This window comes from Anarrhichthys ocellatus, unplaced genomic scaffold (assembly GCF_004355925.1).
Source record: "Anarrhichthys ocellatus isolate YVR2014 unplaced genomic scaffold, GSC_Weel_1.0 scaffold15, whole genome shotgun sequence".
NCBI lineage: Eukaryota > Metazoa > Chordata > Actinopteri > Perciformes > Anarhichadidae > Anarrhichthys > Anarrhichthys ocellatus.
In genome coordinates this window covers 3,504,564-3,516,979 of record NW_022280045.1, presented here as the reverse complement: position 1 = coordinate 3,516,979, position 12,416 = coordinate 3,504,564, and the positions used below count along the sequence as shown (strand labels likewise).

The 12,416-nt window shown below is 42.5% G+C and overlaps 1 protein-coding gene across 11 annotated transcripts in view; it reads right to left on the bottom strand.

Moving 5' to 3' along the window:
* The window catches only part of kif1ab (kinesin family member 1Ab), a 25,964-nt gene extending 13,548 nt beyond the window's left edge, over nucleotides 1-12,416 (bottom strand). For 2 of the 11 annotated variants that reach the window (XM_031854448.1, XM_031854453.1), the window contains exons 1-23: nucleotides 11,972-12,413; nucleotides 10,598-10,774; nucleotides 7,400-7,473; nucleotides 6,994-7,173; nucleotides 6,800-6,868; nucleotides 6,355-6,533; nucleotides 6,049-6,160; nucleotides 5,660-5,737; nucleotides 5,457-5,522; nucleotides 5,338-5,355; nucleotides 5,162-5,240; nucleotides 4,991-5,069; nucleotides 4,240-4,382; nucleotides 2,672-2,871; nucleotides 2,493-2,572; nucleotides 1,806-1,881; nucleotides 1,627-1,706; nucleotides 1,416-1,522; nucleotides 1,190-1,273; nucleotides 781-961; nucleotides 630-702; nucleotides 421-511; nucleotides 169-317 (exon numbers count right to left, since the gene is read on the bottom strand). In XM_031854448.1, coding sequence (XP_031710308.1) covers nucleotides 169-317; nucleotides 421-511; nucleotides 630-702; nucleotides 781-961; nucleotides 1,190-1,273; nucleotides 1,416-1,522; nucleotides 1,627-1,706; nucleotides 1,806-1,881; nucleotides 2,493-2,572; nucleotides 2,672-2,871; nucleotides 4,240-4,382; nucleotides 4,991-5,069; nucleotides 5,162-5,240; nucleotides 5,338-5,355; nucleotides 5,457-5,522; nucleotides 5,660-5,737; nucleotides 6,049-6,160; nucleotides 6,355-6,533; nucleotides 6,800-6,868; nucleotides 6,994-7,173; nucleotides 7,400-7,473; nucleotides 10,598-10,703 — 2,304 coding nt within the window. In that variant the 5' untranslated portion in view covers nucleotides 10,704-10,774; nucleotides 11,972-12,413. Of the gene's footprint in view, nucleotides 1-168; nucleotides 318-420; nucleotides 512-629; nucleotides 703-780; nucleotides 962-1,189; nucleotides 1,274-1,415; nucleotides 1,523-1,626; nucleotides 1,882-2,492; nucleotides 2,573-2,671; nucleotides 2,872-4,003; nucleotides 4,043-4,239; nucleotides 4,383-4,990; nucleotides 5,070-5,161; nucleotides 5,241-5,337; nucleotides 5,356-5,456; nucleotides 5,523-5,659; nucleotides 5,738-6,048; nucleotides 6,161-6,354; nucleotides 6,534-6,799; nucleotides 6,869-6,993; nucleotides 7,174-7,399; nucleotides 7,474-10,597; nucleotides 10,775-11,971 lie in introns of all 11 variants that reach the window. The other 9 variants (XM_031854451.1, XM_031854454.1, XM_031854443.1 and 6 more) reach the window with 7 other exon arrangements.

Genomic DNA, 12,416 nt, shown 5'->3' with positions numbered 1-12,416 from the left:
ACATGCAGTCTGCCTCTAGCATCACCAGCATCACATTATGCCATATTTGCACTCTGCAGTCTGTTTTATACAGTAAAATGTATAAAATAAGAATGGCACATGACACATGACATATCAGATCTCACAGGGCTGAATAAGGACAATGTTTTACAGTAACAAACATCCCACCTTTTTCTTTAGCTCCACACTTATGGCATTGGCCTCTTTGAGGAAGATGGCGTTGCCCCAAAGCAGATCCCTGAGAGAGGTGAACTGGTAGAAACGCCACTTCCTGAAAGCCCACAGAGCCAACTCAGTCTCACGTGGCGTCCACGGCACTGAGGGGGAAAGGCACATGATATGTGAGTACATTCTGGCCAGATAAAAGCCTGATACAGAGATGATTGTTTTGATGAGTCAGTTAAAAAGTGACAGTATCACCTTCCTCTTCGGGTTCCTCTTCTTCCTCAGGAGACTCCAGGTACCGGGAGTCCACTTGTTTCTGAAGAGCCTCCAGTTTACTCTCATAGTCCTGAAAGAAAACACATGATTCAGATTAAAAACTGCTATTTCTTTTCATCAGGCACCTTAAATGGTAAATCTAAAATAAAATGTCAAATAAACAATAAACCATATTTCTATTCACTCACCAGTCTCTGTTGTTCCAGCAGGTTACTGGCTTCTTCTCTTTCTTTGCGGTACTGATCTTCGAGCTCCTGAAGCCTGAAAGAGATTCAAAACTCTATGCTAGAAAGGTAACATAATTAAATGCAATTAAATGATGATGTGTTCTCCATGCACCTCTGCTCCATCTCCTGCTTCATGTCGATGCCCTGCTTCTCCAGCAGCTCTCTCTGAGCGAAGGCCCAGTCGACGGGCTCAACCGGCGTCTCAGCGCACGGCGTCTTCTCTCGCTCCAGACGAGCCTGCTCCGGGTCGGTGAAGCGAAACACGTGGCTCTTTCCCATGATGATGCGGTTCCCTGAAAAGTGCACAGGAAAACACGAGAGTTTTAGCATTAACAAAAAAAAGACATTAATTACAGATTAGACCTCTGTTGTCATACTAAAGCTTTCCTTATTTCCAAACACAAAAAATGTGACACAGACTTATCTCTTCCTCCTGATACATTTTTTTCTGTTTACTCTCTTGGTACAGTTACTTTGTTTTACATCTTTTGTAACAAAATAATATGAACCTTCTCACGTACCAGATCGCAGCACAGTGGGAGAGCTAACTCGCTTCCCGTTGACGTACGTCTCTGACCCCTCACATGGCTCCAGGATGACACATCCTGTTCAAGAGAAGATTATAGAACTATTACAACAAAGACTTTGACATATATACAATATGGATGTCTTCATCTTCAATATGTATTTACATGTTACAACATTTATTCAACATTGTAATCTTAAGAGAGAGCAGCCAGCCTCTACCTTCTCCCATAGGACTCGTGGTGCTGCTGAAGGTGCAGTGTTCATCTCTGATAAAATGGCCGCTGAGAACAATGTCTTGGCGAGACTTGGCATCTTCACGGCCAACCCTGAGGGGAGATAAGGTGAAACAATTGAGACAAATTCACAGAAACAGCACAGTTTCTGGATTAAATCTCAAAAATTGAAAATGTATATATTTTTTAAAACCTACTTGGTGATGCCGTCTTTGATATAATACAGCAGACACTCTGACATCAGCGGGTCTTCGTTCAGATTCACCAGATGAGGCGTCTGAAAGGGAAATAATGACAAATATGTTTTAGTGTTTGTGTGTTTGTACAGATGCTGTAAATGTATCAAACTACTGCGCAACAGTGACGAGCCTGGTACCTTTTTCGGGGAGAAGACGCCCAAAGTTCCTCCATCTTCTCTCATGGCAACACCCATTTCAGCCAGCAGGGCCTCTCTACAGGAAGCAATCACAAGCTCGGCTAAAAATATGGTGTATTTATACATTCTAAGTAGTCTGGCAATCCAACAACACAGCATATCCTTTAAGACCGTATACGCCCATATTCTGCTCAAGGGTCCATTCATCAAAGGTAGTCCAATACCAGCAGGAATATCTAAAGCACAATTTGGTAAAGCATTGACGGGCTCCACCACTGTAGCTTGAATTATTCTTCATCACTTGAAGAGCAGACCAGACTTTACTGACTGTGTTATGCTGATGAAGGACAATGCTTCCTTTGAATAGATGATACGCTAGGTTATTAATAGCAAAGGAACATTTTTATAAGGTCTGTAATTTTAGGGGCGACTGTGTTTCAGAAGGTAGAGCATCGGTGTGTGAATGGGAGTGGATGCTTAGATAGTCCTGATGGGCAGGTGGCATCTTGCATGGTAGCTCCCGTCATCAGTGTATGAATGGGTGTCAATGGTTGAACGACATGTAGTGTCGGAAGACTAGAAAGGCAAGTCCATTTACCATGTAATTGATTAATGTAGGTTATAAATACACATTTCTATAGGGGAGAGCAATCTGATATGAATTATGCATGAATATGTTTGACGAACCTCTCCATACGGATGGCCTCGGTACGCCGCAGCTTCTCTTCCCAAGTCTCATTGAGCTCTGCGATGATTTTCTCGGTTTCCTGTTGGCAAAATTAAGACAGAGATCTAAAAATATCTCCGTCCACAAGCCCATATCTAATCTACCATTTCCTGAACAATTTCAGCATCACCCTTCTTACCTTGAGCCTCTCGATGGCCTCTTCACTGGCCGGGCTGAAGATGCGGTCATGGAGGTTGCTGATGGTCCCGATGCGATTGGACAGGACCGAGAGCGAGGGGGAGGGACTCATTCCTGTCATGGCATTGGACACTGCGGAGAGATCACCCCCTTGATTGACAGCCTGGCGATTATTCACAAAGTTCTTGTAATCGCACAGGTCTGCCAGAGAGAGAGGCGTTGCATGGAAGTGAGCCAGGAAGGAAGGAAGGAAGGAAGTACAGAAGGACAGAAGGACAGAAGGACGGAAGGACGGAGCAGACGCCGGGTAATTAAGGAGAGACATCAGGGATTGAGAGGTACACGCAGATAAAAAGGAAATAAATAGGGTAGGGAAGGAGTACAAAAAAAAGAAGAGAAAGCTCAAATAATGGATCAAAGAAGCAGACGTCATTTCCCCAAAGCCATCGCAGACAGAGAGGAAAGAGAAACTCAAACTGATAGAGCACAAAATGCCAAATAAACTGAAAGTTAGAGACCAGAAGCTTTTTTTTTTTTATCTCCGACACACTCGACAAGCTCGCAAGCATGAGATAGTCAAGAGAAATAAAAGAAAAAATATATACATGACAATATGAACAAATACAGCCTGAGTTTTTTTTTCATATGTTTTCCATGTCTTAATGTGTTCAAAGAGTTCAGCACAGCCTTTGGTAGCACAGCTCTCGGAGATGCAGGCCTCTAAGCACCTGACTCACAGCTTCAATTAGCTCCACACACAGAGAACCAGGATGCAAAAAAAGGGAGTTCGTCAGCAATCTAAAATGGCGTCCTCCCAGTCAGTGCTTTCTTCCATCATCACTAGTCTCGTGAAACAAAATCCTTGGACTCTGTCTGCTTTTCTTTTCTTTTTTTCAGATGCAAAGAGTCTGGCTATTCAGATTCTTAATGAACGGCTACAGGATCACAGAGCAAAGTTTCTCAGAAATCCCAGCCAATTTTAAATTGTGCTACGAGGATGAAAGTATTAAACGGCTGGACACCCCAGATTAAATGAGAGAGAAAAAATCATGTATTACCATGAAAACTACAACAAATGGAAAGAAAAAAGGAGGCCATTTTGCAGAATTCCTGAGAAAAGACTGACTTAATACAGCAACCATAGATTATTATTGTGTTGCTCTAAAGAATCAAGTAGGATTTGAATATATTTCACTTAATTCATGTCATGTCTGACTTCACATATAGTCTCTTGGCCTTATTAGTTAGGTCTCTGGTGTGGTGGAGGAGGAAGGACGGCTCAGGATTCATTTCTATTAGTTGCAAAGCGCAGGCTTGCTCGAGTTATACACACATTTCAAACCAGCGACGACCGGACCGTTGCAGCGATACGCTGATAGGACAGAGGAGAGAAGAAAATGAGTGTGAGAGACACCCACACTCTTCGTCTCCCACAAGTCTAACTGTCATCCTCTGTCTTACATGTACAGTCGGAAAAAAACTGCACAATGAGTCTAGATTCAGGTTTGTGTGTGTGTGCCTGTATAAGTGCATTTTCTTTGAGTGAGCGTTTCTCTGTGCGACACTCACTCTCTATGATGTCTCCCAGGCCCTGTGAAAACAGCAGGTCTCTGAGGCGAGCCACCTCCTCTTTCAGCTCACGCACCAGACGGTTGTTGGGGTCCTCGTTGATCACAGCGTTACAGCGGATCTGTTTGGCCCGATCAGCGTACCTAAAGGGACAGAGGTCATCCACGTCAAGAAGACATTTAGCTATAAACCATGATTCCTCAGCCTCTCAATACTGAATTACATTGATCAACTAATGACAATATGGGCCTATAGTGAGAAGGAAGCTACTGTAAGTTAGGACCGCACAACTATTCCAATATTAATTGCGATCACAATTTTGGACTTCCCAAAATTAGCTGCAGTCCGGTGAAGACAAAGCTTATTTGTACGATTTGTTAATCAGCAGGAATGTAGCAGTGCGCTGTTGATTTAATTTGGGGTAAAAAGTTTTGGTTGAATTTGATTTTGTTTCTAGGAGATGCCCGTGAATACGGACCCGTCTTATTTTGATGCAGAGATCTGTACATAAGCAGGAGTGTAGTACAACATGGAAGTGAAAGCAGTGCTCTGTTTAGCAGGCATCTGTACAGGCACACAAATAATACAACACTACAAAGCTAATAATATGTGTTCAGAAAATGCTCAGTACATCTCTTCTACGGGTTGAACATGTAGTATAAGTGTGACATCATCTTCAAAACGCTATTCCTAGGCACAAACGTCCGATTTAATGATCTTGAAAAAGAGAGGTTATATACATTTTACTCACCGGAGGGTACTGAGAGTCTCATCGTAGTTAATGTCCGCAGGGCTGAGGGCAGCCACCATGGCTGTACGAGAGTTTCCTCCTAGAAGACAGAAAGTAAGACACTAGGTAAACTGACAGAGAAAGTGTGTTTTATTTGGGTAAAAACTAAGGTTTATCATCATGTGTGTATACCCAGGTTCTCCCTCAGTAGCCAAGTCAGAACTGAGTCTCTGTAGGGAATGAAACTCTCCACCTTCTTCTTTTTCTTGTTCTGTACACAAAATAAGCACAATTTATCTGTAAATATTCTTTAAATATTGTAGGCTATACATTTCATTTGAAGTTTCAAATGTGTTGGCATTACTGACCTTGTTTGGTACTGACTCCTGATAGTTGGAAGAGAAATGGCAGCGTTTGTCATTCAGACAACATGAAATAAAAATAATTTGTCACAGTATATTCTTTCACAAGTGTGAAAAAAACATACCTGTTCAGCCAGAGCAGAAATAACTTTCCCCAGCGTAGTCAGAGATTTGTTGATGTTTGCTCCTTCCTGCAAATAATAGAGTAATATTATTGAGTATTTGTCCATCTATTCATATATTTTATGCATTCTTTATATTGGAAATACCGCGTTCAAAGAGTCATTATTAAATTGAAAACGACCTAAAAACAGTATCCCCCTCTCACCTTAAGCCTGGTTCCTTTAGCTCCGGTTGAGTCGGCTCTCTCGCTGCCAGCCAGGTCCACCAGGCTGATCTTGCTGACCTGTGATGATACAAAAGATCAAACATCCACCTCAGCGAACATATTTCACCTGGAACTGCACGGGGAGAACTGGCAGTAAAGTGTTATCGATCAATTCAACAACACGTTCCTCAGATAACCACACCGCAGACGGCCTCCACTCAGGTCATAAAAGGCAATAAAATATGTTCTGCCTCGTAGCATCTCTTCTGATGCTTCCGTGGTGAAACGAGAATAATAAAACTATTCCACTTATTGATTTGTTTGTCTGAGAAGCAGAAAAACATCAGTCTGACTGGGTGATTTCTAAGGCAAGAGCTTTTTGTCCGAACCTTTTCTAAGGTATTCTCCGAATCCATGTCGTGTTTTTTTTGCGTGAAGATGATGTTGAAGACGGCGTGGGAGCGGCTGCTGGTTTCATTCATGTTGGTAGCAGCCACAGTCCTGCAAAAATGGAAAAATGCTGTGTTAGGTGCATATTATTGACTCAAACATGATCTGCTCCATCCGTCATTTGTTCCAGTCATTGAATCATTTACAAAAACATCCAAATTCCTCATCCGCGTATCTTCTCCATCCACCGACTCACACAAACATCTAAGGAGTCCGTCACTGTCATTCAGTCCCGCTCTGATTACCTGGCCTTGTTTCCAGACTCCATCAGGTCCTGGATGTCGTTGAAATTGGTGACGGCTAGTTTGGACAGATCCTCAACATAGGGTCCCATCAGAGGGTGCTCTCGGACACGCAGGTTTCCTTTGTTCTTGGGATTCAGCAGGTCGCGCACACGCTCACAGTAGATCTCCATGTAACTCACCTGGAAGCAGGCACAGAGTTTTTAAATGTTTTTACGAGTCATTAAGCGGTTATCATTACTACTTGGTAGCTCCACGGTCGAATAAAAGATTAAAAATCTAGAGAATTCTGATGCAACGAATATAATACCAGCTGCCCTTCAACAATAATTGTAATGTTTTCCCTTAATTTATCTGAAACAGTAAAATGCACGCCCCAGACCTTTGTCATTCAGTATACGTTCAGTGGGAAATAGAACACAAAACACAACAGATAGACGTCACTCACCTCCACTGAGTAAGACATGTTGTTGTCGCTATTGCTGCCATGGATCTTGGTGAAAAGGTCTTCACACAGCTATAAAAGAGAGAGTAATTGATGTGGTAAAGGTTGCATTGTTGATTATTTGTATTGTTTTCACAGTGATAAAAGAGAATTGGATTGTGTGTTTAATTATTGGTCAGAACTGTATTCTGTTTTACCAGAGGTATAATTCCCTGCTGGTCCTGCTCCTGTCGTCCCATCATGGTGTAGCTCTTGCCCGATCCTGTCTGGCCATATGCAAATATGCACACGTTGTAGCCTTCAAAAGCGTGAAGCAGCATCTCCTCTCCGATGTCCTTGTACACCTGCTTCTGGGAGTGAAAGCTGATGTCATCGGGCTGCAGAGAGAGAGAGAGAAAGAGAGAAGATGAGAGAGACTTTATTTTTCACAGCTTGAAAATCAAAAAGACAATCCTGTTTCTTCCAACATTAGGGTAAATGCTAACGTTTGAATCAATATATTATCTCATATCAATTATTAGGGGCTTGATCTAGGACAAATCCTTCATTTTCTTATCTGACTAGTAGTACATGTATTTATAAAACTGACGCAGTAAAACTCACCGTGGTGTGTGACCAGTAAGAATAGTCAAAGTTGAAACTCTTGTTCTCTTTCGGCTGTTTGGGGTTCAGGATCGCTAAAACAGAGTAAAATAGAAGCATCAGAAACTGAGTCACCCTACTTACCTGCATAGTCCTTCACATCAGTTCACTTACTGTCAGTTTCAGCAAACTGGGAAAAAAACATTTATTTTAATACGACACATTCTCTCTCTCACACCATTTGTCTCGTTGCCCCTTATTTATTGATTGGATTATTTGTTAAGGCACTTCCACATTGGCTTCACTTTTCAGACGAGGAGGTCACCTCCTGCCTCCAAAAGGTGTCAAGTTCTCAAAAACAACACCAGAAAAAATCCCATTCTGGTGTCTAGAAAGAAAATACTGTAACGTTTTCTCTTGATTGGAAACAACAATGAGAATATTGTGAGCAGAAGACTCTCATTTGAAATCTGCATTCAGTGTCCAAACGTTGAGAAGTGAGAGAAAGTTGTAGAAAGATCCAGAATTCATTAAGAGTCAAGTTGTGATTAATGCACTGTTGATAGAAATGCATCAAATCAATAGAGAGAGAATGCATTTTTCTTTTATGTGCATTTGGAAAAAACTGAACTACAACCACCAAAACATGGAATTGTGGGACCAGTACTGTTGACTTGTGGTTAAGATTCATATAATCTGTCTAGACTGTGATGTCTACGTCCCTGATTTAATTCCAAACTGATGTCCCTGTCCCCTTCACGTGCAAATAACAAAAAACTGCTAAGAAATAATATATATAATTAGTAATGTAATCCCATATTGTTTAACTTAAAGCATGTATTTGTCAATATTCTACATTATGATTTTTTGAATTCTTGGTAGCAGCTTATAATGTGTCACAATCTCATCATCAGAGAGACGTGTCATTGAAATACTTTGAAATAACTTCACCTCCAACTCAAGAGAGAGAAAGGACACACGGTTCAGAGAGGACTTACTATATTACAGTTAGAAACAAAAGCAGCACCACTCAGCCTTATTTTAAAGAGGGGAGGGGTGACGTGCACGCAGAACATTGTGGAGAATTTCAGTATTAAACCCATTATTAGTAGGATTAAATAACACCCCTAGTGGTGAGTAGAAGTGTTACAATAATAAATATGTTAGTCACAATATGTTTCCATATGGAATATGTTATAGGTTTACAATATTCTTACTTATAGAGGATATTATATGTTACAGTATATTAACTCATTGAATGTATTAAATCATAGAAGTATAGTCACTGTAGGTATTAAAACACTAAGAATAGTTTTGAGGGTCAGATAGGGATTCTGAGTGAGGTGTCAGACATGCAGCAGCAAATGGAGGCGACCTCATCGATGGAGGATGGGGCCAGTGGGACGGTCAAATGCCAAGCTGACCAGCAGGACAGAGAGGAGGAGTCCAAGATGTTTTGCGAGGAGCCAAGATGTTTTGCTACGGGATCGATAATGGGAGGGGACAGAATTCAAATGAAGCCAATCACTAATCGCCACGGAGGATCATTCACACGTTTTATGACAGTATCGGACACTTTCCGACTCTCAGGGGATACAAAAGACAATGTTTTAGGGAGTTTACCTCAGATCACTGCAGCTCTCATTTTCAGCTAACTGGCCGCGCCGGACTGTGAGGAGATGCGTGTATGTGGTCTCTGCTCTCGAGAACATTACTATTGATAGTTAATTCAGTTTGTAAGTGAACTTTGTGTAGTACATTAAATATTGTTTTAATTTGAACCGGATCTAGCTCATTCTTCTGATGCGCGTGCGCAGTAAGAAGCTCGCAGCAGAAGAGTACCTGCGGCCTGCAGGCTCCTTCATCCTTTGTTCTTAAAAACCTAACAACATGAAACAAGAACTGAGCAGGAGCAGATGCTCTTTCGGCTGCAAACTGAACACACAGCTTCGCCCCCTGTGGACAAGTTCAATATAGCAGCACACATATCAACATCCTGCTGAAAGGTCCACTCAGCCAGAAGCAAACATGTGTGACCATCCATCCATCAGCTACACCCGCTTATCCTTTAGAGGACCGCGTGTGACCAGAATGCAGAAAATATACAAGAGGACGACGGAGAGATGTCAGTGAAGTTAATGAGTTGAAATAATTCAAGTTTGAATCTTTGGCTCTAATGAGGTCATTAAAAAACACGGACAGGCACAACAGGCTGACATACTCCGTGTTTGTCTTTCACACGCAAACACACACTTGCATCAGCTGACCCGGCGTCTGGGCTCAACCAGAACAAGGAGGTCTTTTTGGTCCCTGCAGCGACTGTCGCTACATCCCACACACACGGACAGGATTCAGGCCTGACTGGCGCTTTTGTTTCCTTCTCTGGCTGCCATGATGCTGCATGCCTCCCGGCCCACTCTATTGTTGCTGCAGGGCAAAGCGGCCTATACCAGACAATCTGGGGTGAAATGCTAAACTTGGCTCAATGTCGGTCGCAGGAATATGATCAAAAGAGCAGCAGGACGTCGCTGCATTTGTGTCGCACTCTAAAGCCACGACTTTAAAAGATACAGGACCTTACAACTGCGTAATCATATTGTCTCAATTATTTATATCAACACGTTGTGATTGGGGTTAGCAGACTGGAAAAGAGTGTGTGCATATGCTTTCTTTTTTTAAGCTCTCTGTCATTAACATAGAGCGTTTAATATTTCAGTCCGCTGTTTTCACTGTGTTATTGATCCTTAACATTACACATCACTGCAGTATTTCACAGATTACATACAGTGTGTGTTTCTTTCTTGTTGAATTCATCCAAATGAACAATATATGTTCCGCTCCTTTGTGTAGAATTTTGTACCATCTTAATCTATAATCTTTGTGTTAAACTCAGATGTGAGGTGATCACAGAGAAACTACCCCCTCCAGCAGATCAATGTAAAAACAGCCTTCTGTCAACTCTATACGTCATACTGCACAGCGAAGCTCAAACATCCAGAAGAAGTAACAATGTGCAAAACACATTCTAATTCAATGATGGCTTTAACCAAAACAGGACAAATATAGAAAGTTAATGATTGTAATTTTACTGAGGAAAGTTACAGTCAGAACGTTACTTATTTTCTTCCCATGACAGTGAAATATTGAAATCCACATTCATCAGATTTAATATAACTTTTAACTACAAATACACAACAAATGACTTGAATTCATACTCACTTGTGGTGTTTCCTGTCATCTGAATGATGCACTTGCTGTCCTTCCCAATCTCTCTGGAGTTGAAGGGTCGGACCCTCACCGCCACCTTCACTGAAGCCACCGCCATGTTGCAGGAGGGTGTGCGAGCGAGCAGGAGAGCTGAAGATCTGTGTGGCTGCACAGACACACACCTGGCACCTGCACAGGTAGACAATAAGAGGGATTTAGCACCGCTGCAGGCAGAAACATGTAGGATACAGACCAACCTGTCAGATGGAAACGGGGCTTTTGTTTTCCATCATGATACATTTCATTACACCTTTGACCAGGATACATATCTAAAAATCCAGATTTAATAATGATGATTTGAATCATCCATGGTCTGCCGTTGTTATTATAATTTAATATTAAAGAGTGGGCCTTGTAAGTTGAACCAAACAGCTAAGGCTGAGACACATGCTCCATTTTCAAGCCGTGAATCAGTCCGTTTGAGACTCGCAGCTCCTAAAACACGCTGACTAAATGGCTGGGACGTTATTTGGCAGGATGATCATCAGCATCCCTGCTATTCTACAGTAAAATGGCTGCTTATTCTTCTGGCATCATCCCTTGGCCTCAAGTATCAGGGCCAATGAAACTGTATCAGCTCACTGCTTCTCCCCAAAGAAAACAACACAGGTTCCTGTATGTGGACAACTGGCTGTAGTGTTTTTCAGCATCTTTACAACAATCAGCCTCTTACTACTGTTGTTTTTTTCGTTAAAACCTTTATGGATGGCTTTCATGTTTTTCTCTGTTGATGACCAGATTAATTTAGGGAGATTTTAACGGTAGCCTATAATTAGTACTTCAGGGCAGCGCCGCGCACCTCCATCTTTTCTGCCTCAATCGATGAAAAAAAATTCCTCCTCAACATCTTCATAATAAGCCATGACACATCGAGGCTAACAGATGAAGGCGAGGATGACGCACACTCTCAGAACATTTGAGAGGACATTTTACCATACAGTTGTATAAGCCATGTAAATATTGTCTCCTCCATCTTGCTTTGCCTGCCGCACCTCAAAGACAGGCCGCGTAAACATAAACGGCACAAACACCCAAATTATCTAACACTGCGTCAGAGGGGAGCTCAGCACACATCACGAGAGTTTAAATGACAATTACAGAGATCATTTATCTATTGAGTAGGAGTGTCGTTTTTTGTAAGTATTCTTTTAAAAGATAATCAGCGGAATCAAACACCCTGACGCACTGTCCTTATTTACCGCCTCATATGTACAAAAGGCCTCGAAATCACAAACACGCACACACACGCTGTCTTCACCACGGCGCGACACCCATCAGCAGCGATGATGCTCAGTGGGAAACATATCCGAAGGAGCCGTGTCTTACCTCAGCAACTCAAACTCGACGATCGCAGGGGGTGAATCCTCTGCCCATTCAAAACAGCGCCCGGATCCTCCGGTGCCTCCTTCTAGAATCTCCTCAGCAGCCTGTATTTTTCGTCTCTTTCTCTCTCTCTCTTTCTCTTTCTCGCTCTCTCTGAGTCTTTGGTCAGCCTACAGCATCCCTTTCCTTGGCGCATCCATACATGGAGAATCCGCCGGGGGGTACGGAAAGGAGAGTCAGCCTCAGCTTTAGCAGCGCTGGAGAGCGTTGAACGCAGCGGTGCGTCAATTAGAGACTATAGTGAGAGACAAGGAGGAGCGAGCAGCCGGATGGATAAAACAGGAGGATGGGTGTGGGACGCTCCAGCGGCCCTGTCTGTCCGTCAGTCAGTCTGAAACTATAGGGAAAATGGCCGCGCTGCTGTGCCAGGGATGCTGGGAGGCGGTGA